General features: G+C 39.9%; 1 protein-coding gene across 1 annotated transcript; it reads right to left on the bottom strand.

Annotated features, from left to right (window-relative positions):
• Positions 1 to 607: 607 nt before the first annotated feature.
• On the bottom strand, positions 608 to 13,291 carry LOC143847116 (uncharacterized). Its single transcript, XM_077355803.1, has 7 exons — positions 12,886 to 13,291; positions 11,869 to 12,751; positions 11,599 to 11,704; positions 11,095 to 11,215; positions 10,242 to 10,973; positions 7,700 to 9,440; positions 608 to 1,265 (listed from the first exon to the last, which is right to left on the bottom strand). Exons 2-7 carry the CDS (start codon positions 12,062 to 12,064, stop codon positions 838 to 840), a joined length of 3,324 nt encoding a protein of 1,107 aa, XP_077211918.1. The 5' UTR covers positions 12,065 to 12,751; positions 12,886 to 13,291; the 3' UTR covers positions 608 to 837.
• Positions 13,292 to 14,028: the final 737 nt, after the last annotated feature.

The raw sequence follows: 14,028 nt of genomic DNA, 5'->3' as shown, positions 1-14,028 counted from the left end.
TCTCTCTCTCAGCACTGCCTATATGGGGGACCCACTATTATTATATTTCAAACTGAAGCATTCCTCCCAAACCCAGTAATCACTACCAAAAGGGGAGTGATAAATCGAACCCCCAATATATCTAAAATCGACCCCCATATAGGGCAGTGCAGAGAGAGAGAGAGAGAGAGAGAGAGAGAGGGGGGGGGAGGGGGGGGGGGGGGGAGAGGGGGTCGATTTACGATATTAGGGGGTCGATTTATCACTGCCCCTATCAAAATTCAGTATGATTGCTTTAAAGAAGGGGATTGATATCCGCACTACCGTATTTTGATAAAGGAACTATTTTCTTCAATTTACACTGCTGTCAAAGGCTATAACAATTCCCAAAAGCTCTCACCAAGCAATCAGAAAAGTGTAAAAAAGTGATTAGAGCCATTATCAAAAGGTAGTTCAGATATCATTCCCCCTAAAGAATCAATATATGTTAAAGCCATTAATAAACACAAGTCTTGGATTTTCCAAAGTACTGTGTTTTGCCTCTCATGGTACTTTTATGTTTTGTCTCTCAATTCATATCCTTTTCCTTCATAGGAAAGCAAAACAGAGGAACAGCAGAGGCAAGCCAGAACAACAAGAACACTGGCAGAGCAGCCACAAAACTCTGATTCTTCTCGTGAAATCACCCAGAAGACAATATTTTTTACATGATTATATCACCACCACAATGTGGTGTTTCTTACAAATAAATTGGAAGGCAAAGAAATTTCTCAAGTACAAAACACTGCACCCTCAATTATGGAGGAAAATCACCGTGCGATTCTCTTAAAATGATGCTTTCGATCGATGGAAAAACACTTACATCACAGTGCAATTGCACTTGGATTCCATCTTCGGAGGCTTCGTACTGTCAACCTTGTTTGGACCTGCTCCTTTACGAGTCGAAGAGTCTTGGGTCTTCTCATCATCATCTATTTTGGGCGATGGGGTCTTGACGTTTGTTTCTAAACGCCTCTGTTTGGACTTCACGGATTTTGGAGTCCGTTTACTAGAACTCCTGCCTCGTGGTTCCGTTTTGTCGGAATTGGATTTGCCCGAGATAGTAACTGTCGGCCAAGAACCCTCGAGAGCAACTAATTTGTCCTTCTCCATTGCAATGGTTGCAGCCTCATAGGCCAGATTGTGAATGATAGAGCTGCAGAATAGTGTGGTATCAGTTGCTTCGTCCAAAGTTAGGCTTCTCAATTTAAATCCTTTTGGGCCCTCAACTGTTATAGTAGACCCTTCTGCCAAAAGCCAGGAACAAGTCACAAAATATACTAGTAACCACAGTTATAGGCCAAAGTTCAGCTGAAAACACTTCCATTGGTGAATCTTTTGACAAAAAACAGAAAATTTCTTAAAATGGAAACATAATTTCCAGGGCAAGCTATGCTCTTTAACAGCGGAATATCAAGTTTCAAGGAAAGGTGTTGACTCTGCTATTAAATTGTACCAATAATTAACTGTTTATGGATAGAACAAGGAGAAAATGCTCACCTCACGCAAAATTCTCAGTCGATCATCTATTGGCTATTAGTTGTTACCTTCTCTATTAAAATGGTTGGTCCTTCGTATTATATTTGGGCTGAATTTTTAGAGTCCTCATCTTAAATAAACCAGACATGAATTCTAATAGAAAAATATTTTGTTCATTTATGCAGTCACAATTATGCATCAGAGACAGACTAGGTTTTCACAAAATATGGTGTTGGGGCTCTGGTGAGAGTATCGAGTAGCCGTGTCTGAGGGGACAGGTCACATGTTGATCAATCCTATAGCTTTTGACACTAAGAACCTAAGTAGGATATTTGTCTACCATGGGTAGAACTTTAGGTGGGTGTAGAGTATCAAGTAGCCGTGTTTGGAGGGGACAGGCCAAATGTTGATTAATCCTATAGCTTTTGACACTAAGAACCTAAGTAGGATAATTGTCTACCATGGGTAGAACTTTGGGTGGGTGTAGAAGACTGTATCTTTTGGTTTGAGGCTCCTATAGGGAATGTCTAACCAGTGCAGCTATTATAATCACACAAATAGCATGTTGGAACTGCAAAATTTAGCCGAACAAGCAATTGAACATTACAAAAGAATTGCAGAAAATTAACACCTACAAGCAGCACCTTAAGAATCCCATAGAAGGCTCAGATAGAAATGGATTAGGACCTTCACTGCTGTTTTAAAAATGCAGTCCCCTTCAAATACTTAAGCCAGAATAGGTCTGCTGTCCATAACCTCAAATGAGACTCAAACAACACCCCAATGTGGAGGATTTGACTTTTCAAGCTCAAATTACAGGGGAGCTAAGTTAAAATTTGGGGATTTTGGGGATTTATGCTTTAATGCAATCAATTAAAAGAAGCAATATGCTTTTAGAAAGGCCAAAAGAACAGTACAAAATTTAATGTTGAAATCTAGTTTCAATTTTGGGTGAATTTGACAAATTGGGATAAAAGGGCATTTTGGTCTTTCTGATGGTTAAATGGTGAAATGGGTTAAAACAGATCAACCTGTTGCCAAGTGGGAGGCAGGGATAAGATTTGAAGGCAACAGACCATCCAGGAGAGAAAGATGGGGCCTGCAAGCACAAAATAGTCGCTTGTTATAGGGACATTTTGACATTTTATGCAGAGACAGTGTCAGATTCTTTCTGCAGAAAATCATTTCCAGTCTTTTGATCTTGGTTGGGGGGGTGTTGGGGTTGTGGTATAGCATCAATGTTTCAAAACGCGGATGCGGGTCAAAACAAGGCCTAAGGAAATCCTAATCAACTCGGCACGACGTGGTCGAGTACTCGGTTGACGCGGCTGAGTACTCGGTCGGCGTGGTCATAATTTGGGAGAGGGAGAGTAAAAGGAGTTTTTATTGACTCTATAGGGAAAAACGCGGAACAAGGCGGCAAAACACACAACGCAGCCAAGGTAAAAGGGATTCGACTCGAGGGAGTCCACGATGAAGCGGGGGAGCTTTAAAACTATGGGTAGCATATATAAGATCCTCACAGACGTGCTTGCAATTTCCACCTTAGGAATCTCCTAAGGTCACTTATTTTGCAATGCAAAAGTGCCTTCATTTGCGGGCATAATCTCGACAATAATGAGTGTGTCAACTTGTATCATAGGAGTGACGAGAGTAGTGTTGTGTGCAAAGTGGATATGGAGAAGATATGGATGATAGGGTGGAGTGGAATAATCTGGACTATATCTTGGCTAGAATGGGATTTGGCTGTAGATGGCGTGGCTGGATTAGGGATGTGTTTTATCGGTTTGGTGTTTGATCTTGAATAGCTCGCGTAAAGGCTTCTATAAGATCTTCAGGGGGTTTGAGGCAGGGCGATCCTTTGTATCCTTTCCTTTTCATTACTATGACCAAGTCACTCAGTCAGATGATGTATAAGGTTCGTGTCTCCAATGTTTATTGAGGGTTTTAGAATGGGTTCCCTTAGCTCAGAGATAACCCACCTGCAATATGCTGATTATACTTTCCTTTTCAACAGCATGAAGGTCAAAAATGTGAGGGATCTCAAGACGGTATTGAAATGTTATGAAGCAATTTCTGGTCAAAGGGTTAAGTTCTCCAAGTCAACAATGATGGGCTGTCATTTGAGTGACAGTGTGGGTGGAGTAGAAGCTCTCTCCTTAGAAGAGGATTTCTATCTTTAGGGGGAATGCTCATGCTTATCAGTGTGGTGCTTGTCAATCTTCCTATATACAACATGTCTCTATTTCACTATCTTGTTAGGGTGATTGATAGGCTTGAACATCTCCAAAAGAACTTTCTCTACGATGACAAGGAGAGTAGGAAGTACCATCTTGTCAGCAGGAAGGCAGTCTATAGCCTAAGTTTGAAAAGGGTCTCGGCATTACGAGCCATAAAGTGGTGAATAGTGCCCTTCCTAGAAAATGGCTTTGGAGGTTAGGAGAAGAGAAGTGGTGAATAGTGCCCTTCTTAGAAAATGGCTTTGGAGGTTAGGAGAAGAGAAAGGCCATCTTTGGCTGATGGTTGCAACTAGAAGTATGAATCTAGCTTGACAGGTGGTCGCCTTGGGATGCGTACAAATTCTAGGGAGTCCCACTTTGAAAAGATATTATAAGATTGATGTAGATTTTTCAGATTTTGATCGGTCTTAAGAGCGGTCTCTGGGACTCAAATTAGTTTCTGGCAGGATTTATAGTGTGGTGACAGTCCTTTGATGACGGATTACCCTGGGCATTTTAGAGTTCATTCTGATTGATGTGTGAGTGTTGGTGAGTTCAATTTGTGCAAAATTTCTTTGATAGGGAGCTCAACACCATAGATGATTTTATGGCGAGATTTAATTTGATCTTCATTAGACAACAGGGGGAGGAATGCAGGTTTGGATTGAGAACTCCGGTAGGAAGTTCACAGTTGGATCATTCTTTGGATATTTGGCCCCACTCGCTTCTCTCTCCGACTGAAGGGTGTGGAAGCCGCCCGCCCCGCATCATGTTTGCACCTTTTGTAAGACTGCTTGTCTGGACAAGATTTTTTTTTTTTTTTTTGGAATGATCTGGACAAGATTCTTATGATTGACCATTTGCATAATTGTAAGAGGATCTTTATCAGCAGATATTTTGTGTTGTGTAGCGAAGGAGGTGGCGGATCATCTATTCATTCATTGAAGCTTTGACAGGGAGATCAACTTCTTCATCCTTGGTCTGTTCAGGGTGATTTTGGCTTTCCCAAATCATATTGTGGAGCTTATTGAGGCTTTGGGATTTCGCGTCATGGCACATCAAGAATAGATTGCTCTAGAGCCCCTATCTCGGCAGTTTTGTGGTTGATTTGGAAGGAGAGGAATAGAAGGATATTCAAAGAAGGGGTGGGGCAGAAGGGTGTGTAGCATTCAACAATAAATTCTTATGTGGTTCATTACCAGTCGTTCTTCTTGAATTCAGAGGCATTTTGGAGTCTTCAGTTCACTTCTTGTGGGATGTGATTTGTATGAGTGCAGTCCACTCCGATTGTTCAACCTGTAAGTGGTCTCCTAGTCCTGGCTTCGTTAAGCTGAAATTTGATGCTTCTAGCCTTGGTAACCCGGGCCCTACGAGTATTGACAGCCTTCTTCATAGTTCAAAGAGTTGTTAGATTGGGTTTTTCTATTTCAATGAGAGTATTAAATTACTAGCGATACATGACAACACATGTAACTAGGTGTTCGATGTTGTTGAACCTTTATGGGTGATTTGTTTTACTTATGTGATGGTCTTTGAGTTTGTATTTGTGCTTACTCTAGCACTTCCTAAAGTTTCATCTTAAATATCAATCATTTGTGTTCTTCAAAAAAAAAAAATCTATCATTTGCATATGTTACCATACGTTTCGGTGACATTACAATTTCCACCGAAGTTTCCAACTGAAACCGATATGTTTCCATTTCTGTCATGATCAAAAGGTCAAAAACACATACTAAAACCAAAACCTGAAACCTTGAGGGTGACACGATTGAAATTATTGAAGCTTATCCCACCATAAACGAGCATATCTTGTGAATCAACTGGCAACTAACTTCTTTACTGTGATAGGGAGTTTCCTTGCATTCAAATCGTTTTCAACTTTTGAAAACCAATTTAGGAAGTCTTTCGCCTTAAATATACCATGGAACTTAGGAATTTCCATCTTAATTCCATAACACGACCTAATTGTGATATAAGAATGAATTGATCATCATCTAGCTCTACCCTAGTGAGGGCTTCAATCATCATATGCCAAAACTCCATGTAGATGAAGAAGTTGAAATTGTGCAACCCTCCATTATTATCAACACCACGTAATATTTGAATGAATTGATCATCTAGCACTACGCTAGTGAGGGTTTCAATCATCATATTTCAAAACTCCATGTAGATGAACGAATAGACTGTGTGCAACCCTCCGTTATCATCAACCCCACTAGTCTTTTTTTTTTTTTTTTAAATGGCATCAACCCCACTACAGTCATCATCATTAAATTGATCAAAATAAAGTGGGTGCCCCCATAATCTAATGCTAGTACAATGTCAATATGACATCAGCAAGTGAAATCCAAGGACTGTCTCTTCAATCCCTACTTCTTTTTACATTTGTTTGCATGGCCCTTTGTTGAATAAAGAGGCTCATCAAGTGCATCACCTTGTGTCTCTAATAAGTGAACTCCTTAGATTTTGAATTTCTCTTACATATGTATGTATGTATGTATGTATATGTTGATATGTGTGTGTGTGTGTGTGTGTGTGTGTGTGTGTGTGTGTGTGTGATGCACGACAACACAAGCCGTGCATCACATATAAGTAAATTACTAGAGATGCATGACAACACATGTCACTAGGTGTTTGATGTTGTTAAACCTTTATGGGTGATTTGTTTTACTTATGTGATGGTCTTTGAGTGTGTTTGTGCTTACTCTAGCACTTCCTAAAGTTTCATCTTAAATATCTTCCATTTGAATATGTTTCCATACGTTTTTGTGATATTATAATTTCCTCCGAAATTTCCATCCGAAACTGATATGTTTCCATTTCTGTCATGATCAAAAGGTCCAAAACACATACAGAAACCGAAACCTGAAAAGTTGAGGGTGACACGATTGATCGTATTGAAGCTCATCCCACCATAAAAGAGCATCTCTTGTGAATCAAATGGCAACTAACTTCTTTATTGTGATAGGGAGCTTCCTTGCATTCAAATCGTTTTCAACTTTTGAAAACCAATTTAGAAAGTCTTTCCTCTTAAATCTACCACGGAACTTAGGAATCAAAATCTTAATTCAATAACACAGCTCAATTGTGCTATACGAATGAATTGATCATCATCTAGCTCTACCCTAGTGAGGGTTTCAATCGTCATATACCAAAACCCCATATCCTCCATTATTTTAAACCCCACATGATATTTGAATGAATTGATCATCTAGCTCTACGCAAGCGAGGGTTGCAATCATCATATGTCAAAACTTCACGTAGATGATCAAACATACTGTGCAACCCTCCATTATTAATCTTTTTTTTTTTTGAAATGGCATCAACCCCACTACAGTCATATCATTAAATTGATCAAAATTAAGTGGGTGCCCCGTAGTCTAATGCCAGTACAATGTCATTATGACATCAGCAAGTGAAATCCAAGGACCATCTCTTCAATCCCTACTTTTTTTATTTGTTTGCATGGCCCTTGGTCGAAGAAAGAGGCTCATCAAGAGCATCACCATGTATCCCTAACACCACACATAGTCATAAGTATGTGATCATCTATGAGCAATTCAAGGCAAGCAATCAAAGTGCACATTTCCATCAAGTCAGTTTACATGTGTTGTTCATACTCACATTTTCAGCATGAGAATATGTAAAAAGTAGTAAATGATGAAACCAGTAATGATTAACTTGTTCAGAGCTTCCATATGATCAATACTAAAAGAAGACCAAAGCTACAAGTTAATTGTGAGAACCAAGAATACTAGGAAATGTCCCCGGTTTCAATATAGTCGCAATTGAGAATTCTGCAGATGAGAAAGAAAGTCTGTTTGAATAGGATCTAGAAATATGAGCAAGCAAATGTTTAATAGTTTGAAATAAAAGATGTAGATTAGCAGAAGAAACTTCAGTACGAAAGAAATGGATATAGCAACTTGGTACACAAAATGGAAAAAGAGATCAACCGAATCAACACATAGGGCAGAGCATACCATTAATACAATGGGAATGATCCAAGATGCCAGATTCTGAAGCTGCAACAAATGCATCGTTTTCTAATCTCGTGGAAAATGAAGGATCCTGGAATGCTTCATCAATGCACAATGAATTTGGGGAGGCTGCATAGTCAGTTTGTGAAAATATGCTACATCTATGGTCTTCTTCCAATTCTTCCAACATCATAACTGAAGACCCATGTGTGGGCCCATCAGAACCATCTATTCCACAGACACTTCCATTGAGCATATCCTCTAACTGGATGCATTTTGGTTGGCTTGATAATTCCGAGGCAGAAGTATCCAATACCCTGAAACTATCAGTTGGGTCCTGATTATCTTCCCCAAGAAGCCCTGCACTGTTACAGTATAAATCTCTGTCAATTATTTCTGTATTTTCGAAGGCTGTGGATTTTTCTTCGGTAACTAATTGTGTTTGTTCTGAAGCCTCCGATTCCATAACTTGGACAAAATCATCAAAATTTTCTCCACTTGTGCTCTTGGCGTAAACCAAAGCTTCATGTGCATTATTTGAAATTCCAGAAAAGGACGATCTGATGCTTGGAGGCATCACAATCGTGTCATCTCGAGAGTTTTCCGAGTCAGCTTTCCTGCCGCTTATCTGTTGCTGAAAACGGCTCTCTGTTTGTCTACATGAGCTCAAATCAACAGTTGAAGAAGCCGAAACACTGCTATGCTCAATAAAACTTCTCATAGTATTCGCAATATCCCTTGCATATGAGGGATCATCAAAAGGTAGATTTATTGCAGTAAATGCCTTCCCTTGTACAACAGGCCACTTGCTACTACTTGACCTTTTCAGCAGTACAGTAATACCTGCACCTTCTGAACTGCCAACCTTTAAGCTTGGATGGGCACTAAAATGTTGCAATTGCTGATTTACGGTCCCACTGCCAGATTGGCTGGAAGTGACATCTTCGCGCCCATCAAATTGCGGATCCCGCTGCTCCACCATCAGCCCTACAAGACAACTATCTGACAAGAAATCATTACCTTTCTCATCATTCCTTTCGTTTTGGTCAAACATGGCTTCACTACTAGGTTTTTCCGGCAATCCAGGGATTACCGTCTCTGGTTCTAATTCCTTGCACAACATATTTTCTTCCAAAGCCACATCAGGGCGAACCAAGCCGCTCTGACAGACAAATGGAGTTTCTTGAGTTCCTACAGTCAACAGTCCATCATTCTCAGCACAGTCTTGACAGACAGCAACATTCTCATCACCGGTTTCAACGACATTTAACTTACGGCCACATTTAGAACAAGATGTGATCATTTCACAACAATCAACTTCTGAATGGTCACCTGTAGTGCAGCTATTGTTTAACTTTTCCGATTCCCTTGGCTCAACTTGGCTTATAGAGCTTCTATCAAATTCCCCATGCCCATTGCTTTGTTTTCCATCGCAGATTTCATACGCAGTGTCTTCATTTATCTCCCCAACCTTATCAAAGATAAAAACTTCCTCTTGAGTGTCTGGATATGGTGTCTTTCGCCATTCACTATTTAGATCATCCTCCTGATCATGGTCGCTACCCTCAGTCTCAGGTGCAACACTAGCACATAGGTCGGAGCTAGTGTTACTGCTAGTTGTGACCGAAGAGTTCCTAGAGATTATAGGGCGATATGCAGGGCTTGTTTTCCTAACGTAAAAGGTGGTAGCTGGGACACTTGATAAAAGTGGCCTGAACATATTCTGAGGACTTTTATGATGATCCTACACAAAAACATGAAAGTTAATGATGTTATGATGGATCTCCCAACTCTTCAAATTGCTCAAAATTCATCGCAGTGATGTAATTAGACAGCCATGGGATTTTACACAACTAGAACAAATCCATAACTTTAAGTAGAATTTGCTCATAATAAAAAAAATTATGTGTAGAAGCATGGCAGACTGCGACTGTTGGACAATCGATCTACAGAGGATCAATAAGAAAAAGTTCTGAATGAATAGCGATCAGAAAATGACATGGACATAGTAAGGCTAGCTGCCCTATTCTCTTGGTTATTCTTTCCATGTAATACATAATTACCCCGTTCATGAAGCACAGAGAAGAACATAACCTGCCTAAAATTAAGATAAGCTGAAGATAATTGTGCGTGATTAACAATAAACAGCGTACTATAATCAGTGATAGGGGTGCAACTTGGGTCGATTTTTGGGAATTCGGGTTGAGCTTTTACCTTAAAATTGGGTCAGGTTCAGGTTGATTCCTATTCATTTTTTTAGCAAATGCTCAACCCAACCCGACTCAAATTGCACCCCTAATCATTGAGTTCTATAAAAATGTTCGCACAAGTTCCCAAGAACCCCTTATCAGAATAAAAAACAGGCAGCCTCTCACTTTGGGTGAGACTTGGAGCTGACTGAAATCAAAGTAGCCGTTATCAGCCATGCGCAAGCCAAAATGAAGAAACAAATGCATCAAAATTATGTCTTTTTTAGTTATCTGCACAAATTAAATGATAAAAGAATACTTGTGTGATCACACTTGATTGGGCAGTGAGAACATACCACTTGCCGCATAGCAGAATCAAATGATCTTTTGGGAACAGAACTTGTGGACAACGTCCTGGATGTCTTTTTGGAGAATGCCACAGTTCTGATATTTGGCAATGGCCCATTTTTCCTTGCAACTGATACTCCCTGCAGAGAGTCCATATCATCTTCGCAGGATGACACTACAGAACCCTTACTCTGTGAACTCAAGCGGTCACGATCGTGACTGTGTGATGAGCTGGCACTTCTAGCAGTAGGAGACATTGATTGCCTTCCAGATTTCGAGTATGAATCCCTCCCGTTCATGGATGCTGGGGACAATCCCCTCGTGCGCGATGCCGGCCGATCTGATAGAGAAGTCCGAAGGTTCGGGGGAATATCAGCGGAGAAACCTGGGAGGGTCGATTGCCATGCTCGTATTTTTGGTGAGGCAGAGTTCCCACGACTTGACTTTCCTGGAGAGGTCCCCCTTTTTCCAGACAAAGATGCCTGGCTACTCGATCCAGAGAATGTGCTCATTCTCCGGAGTGTGGGAGTAGAAGACCTTGGAGCAGGTGTTGAGGGTTTGTATTGGGACATAGATGGCCTTTGCGATGGACTCGTAGGCCGTCGAACAGGAGTTGGACTGGAATAAGAAGCAGAAGATGGACTTCCTCTCGATTGAATGGTACTATTACCAGACCGAGGGGATGGACTTAACCGATGTGGACTTGCACTACTTCTAGTGGTCCTATAACTCATCTCTGTCTGCAACCAGATATGGATTACAAAAATGAGAAAAATAAAGTGATAAATTTATGAAATATGCAGGGTGAGTTTGCCAAACGAACAATAACTACTTGGTCTAGAAAAGCAACAGATGACATACCATTCCCGTTCTTGAGATGGAAATAGGTTGACTTCGAGGTCTACCCCTATGAACAAGATTTACTGGTGGAGTCTCATCATCCAAGGAAGGGAAAAGTGGGGTGTCAGGGGGAGTTAATAGCCTGAAGGTCATGAACACCACCCATCAGTACCACGTGCAGTTAAATACAAAGGTGGCACAAGTTTTTTTTTTTTTTTTTTTTTTTTTTTTTAAAAAACATTCAATATCTTTCTAATTTCAAAGTTAACATTCTAGCTCCAAAAATCAATCTGATGCAGAAAGGGACTGACGACATATGAGCACTTATAGTGTAAAAAATATCATTACAGTGTAAGTTCCATTTCTTCTGGTTCTGATATCCAACTTCCGATCATAGATCAAAAGAATCTAAGAATTATGCATATGATCTCAGGGCTAATTCAAGAAGAAGTAGAGTTTTAATTATCTAGAGTTAAAAGCATAGAAAGAAAAAAAAAAGCATAATTAAGTGGGAAAACCACTTACCAGTCGTAGTCGTTTTTCTCACCATCTGCATCAAGTAGATCACTGCTCCCTCCTCGAACCGGAATGGAAATGCTAAGCTTGAAGTCCGAAAAGTATCTCAATTTTGCTGTTGTGGAAGAGAATTTAAGTTTTTTTTTAAGTTTTTAAAGAGAGGAAAAATAACAGATAACAATAAGGAAGAAAAAAATGTGGTATAGACCAGACTAAATCCCCTAGTCTTAAAATATAAACAGAAGAAAGCATCATATTGAGGTAGGTTTCAAAAATTACACAGGGAGTCGTCGAGATCATCGGATGATTGCAGCAAAAAAGTGTCCCTTTCTCTGGTTTGCATATCGTTGAACAGTGTGAGGTCGTCATCTTTGCCTCTGAGGTGTAATCCACCCTCAAGACTGCGTCCCCGTTTGTGATTCTCTGTTCTGAGGTCCCTCGCTGGAGAGAACCTCAAAGCTGGGGAAGGAGTCATCTTCACCGCCAGAATTCCTTTCACCGATATCTCACTCCAATTTCTCTAAAAAAAGGGATCTCCATGAACCCACAATATAAATGAACATCGTCTCGCACTAGACTGAGAAATAAGTTAATTCCCGAATTCCGCTTACGGAGATTCTAAACCTATATCCAGCAATAGGAAAACAAACCCACAAAAGACCCCGGGAAAATACCAACTTAAATACAGAGTCCTTCTCACAAAACCATGCCCACTTACATAAAATCAACTTCCCCTATTTCCAAAACCCAGCAGAACACAAATGTAACTTCCTCTTCAAACTTGCTCGACCAGATGAACCCATTTTTTCTCACAAAATGGAGAAAACTCCAAAAAACCCACAACAACAAAACACTCCTTTAGTTCAATCAAGGAACTAAAAAATACCAAATTGAATCCTGAATCTCTCAATAGGTTGAGAATTCATTTCCACTCCGAATAACAGAATCTAATTCTTTATGAACTAAGAAACAAAAGAAAAACTACAAATGCCCTTAAACACATAATCAAATCCTAAAACACATAATCTATCCAAATCCGAAAACCGAGAAAAATCAGATTCCCATCAATCTCAGCAGAAATTCAGGAGAAACTAGAACTACATTCACAGATATCACAGTACCATATACTGAGAAACCAATTAAAAAATACTCAGAAATGCACCTGTTCCAAAAAAAATAAAAAGTAGAGCTGTAAATCCATCTTCAAATTATTAATCCAAACTTAAAGAACAAGTAGTAACAATCCAGAACCTAAATTCCTGCAGAAAAACAACTAGTACTGTGCATTTGTCTTACCTTTCATACGAGATCTCTTCTTTGTAAGGTGATTAAGCTAGGGTTTCTGGCTTTTGGATGAAGTTTGAAGTAAAGATCAGTTCAGTTCTCGATTTTGACGTGGTGAGTAGGGATGGAGATAATCGGATCTGCAGCATTCTTCGATTTTTATAGCAGATTGAGACGAGATCGGAGAGGGAACGAGTTGCAGAAACCCTAATTCTCAGAACATTCTCCCTAAAAACTCGATTTAATTTCTTAAATAGAAAACTAATGACAGAAGAAAAAACGAAGACCTTGTGAGATTTGGCGGTTTCCTCGACAAGCTTTCATTTCCTTTCAGTTTCTTTACTGTGATAGTGTTTTTTTTTTTCCCACTTTTTCTTCTTTCCTTCTTCATTTTGAGAAATCAAAGCTCATTCTGATTTTTTAACCCCCACTGTAGGATTATGCGCCCACTGTAATGTGAATGTGGGCAGACTCTAACCTTTTTGACGTCAAATCACGTTACAAGAGGGGTGAATAATCCTACAGGGGATGAAAAAATCATCTACCTTAAATAAAAGAATACGTATTAAAAAGATAGAAAGGTTGGACGAAAATGTAAAAAGAGTATGCACCGAAGCTAAGCTATGGAGTATAGCCTTTTTACATCTGTAGCCCAACAAATGAACGGATCCATATGTAATGATAGAATGAAAGGTGCCCCTGCAAAAATAAGCTTCAAGCCTTCAAGGGTTCCCTATGGCTCTGTTCACTTGTTTTCCAGGAAAGGAAAAGAAAAGGTTTCCCGGGAATCTAACGTGGCATTAGGAAAAGAAATTCAGGGAGACTGTGTAGGAAAAGGTTTCCCGTGCCTGTTCACGTGCGCAGGAACTGTGCAGGAAAAGGTTTCCCGAGAAATTGCTTGCTCACCTTTTTTCACTAATTTTCCCGGGAAAGCAAATCCGACCAAAATAGTGGGATTTGGTTTCCCACACTTGTGAGAAAATAGATATTTCCACATCATTTTGGCAATTTACATGTCATTATTTGACATTTTCCACCTAGGCTTGTTACTTTCTCGGGAAAGCAAGTGAACACCAGAATTCTGTCTTGTCAAGGAAAAAAAAGGCTGTTTTCCAGGGATTTGCTTTCCCGGGAACGCAAGTGGACAGAGCCTAT

This window comes from Tasmannia lanceolata, unplaced genomic scaffold (genome assembly GCF_043159265.1).
Source record: "Tasmannia lanceolata isolate RefF3 unplaced genomic scaffold, GAP_Taslan_0.1 ptg000015l, whole genome shotgun sequence".
NCBI lineage: Eukaryota > Viridiplantae > Streptophyta > Magnoliopsida > Canellales > Winteraceae > Tasmannia > Tasmannia lanceolata.
Note: the sequence above shows the minus strand (reverse complement) of the source record. Positions and strands in the feature narration are given on the sequence as shown.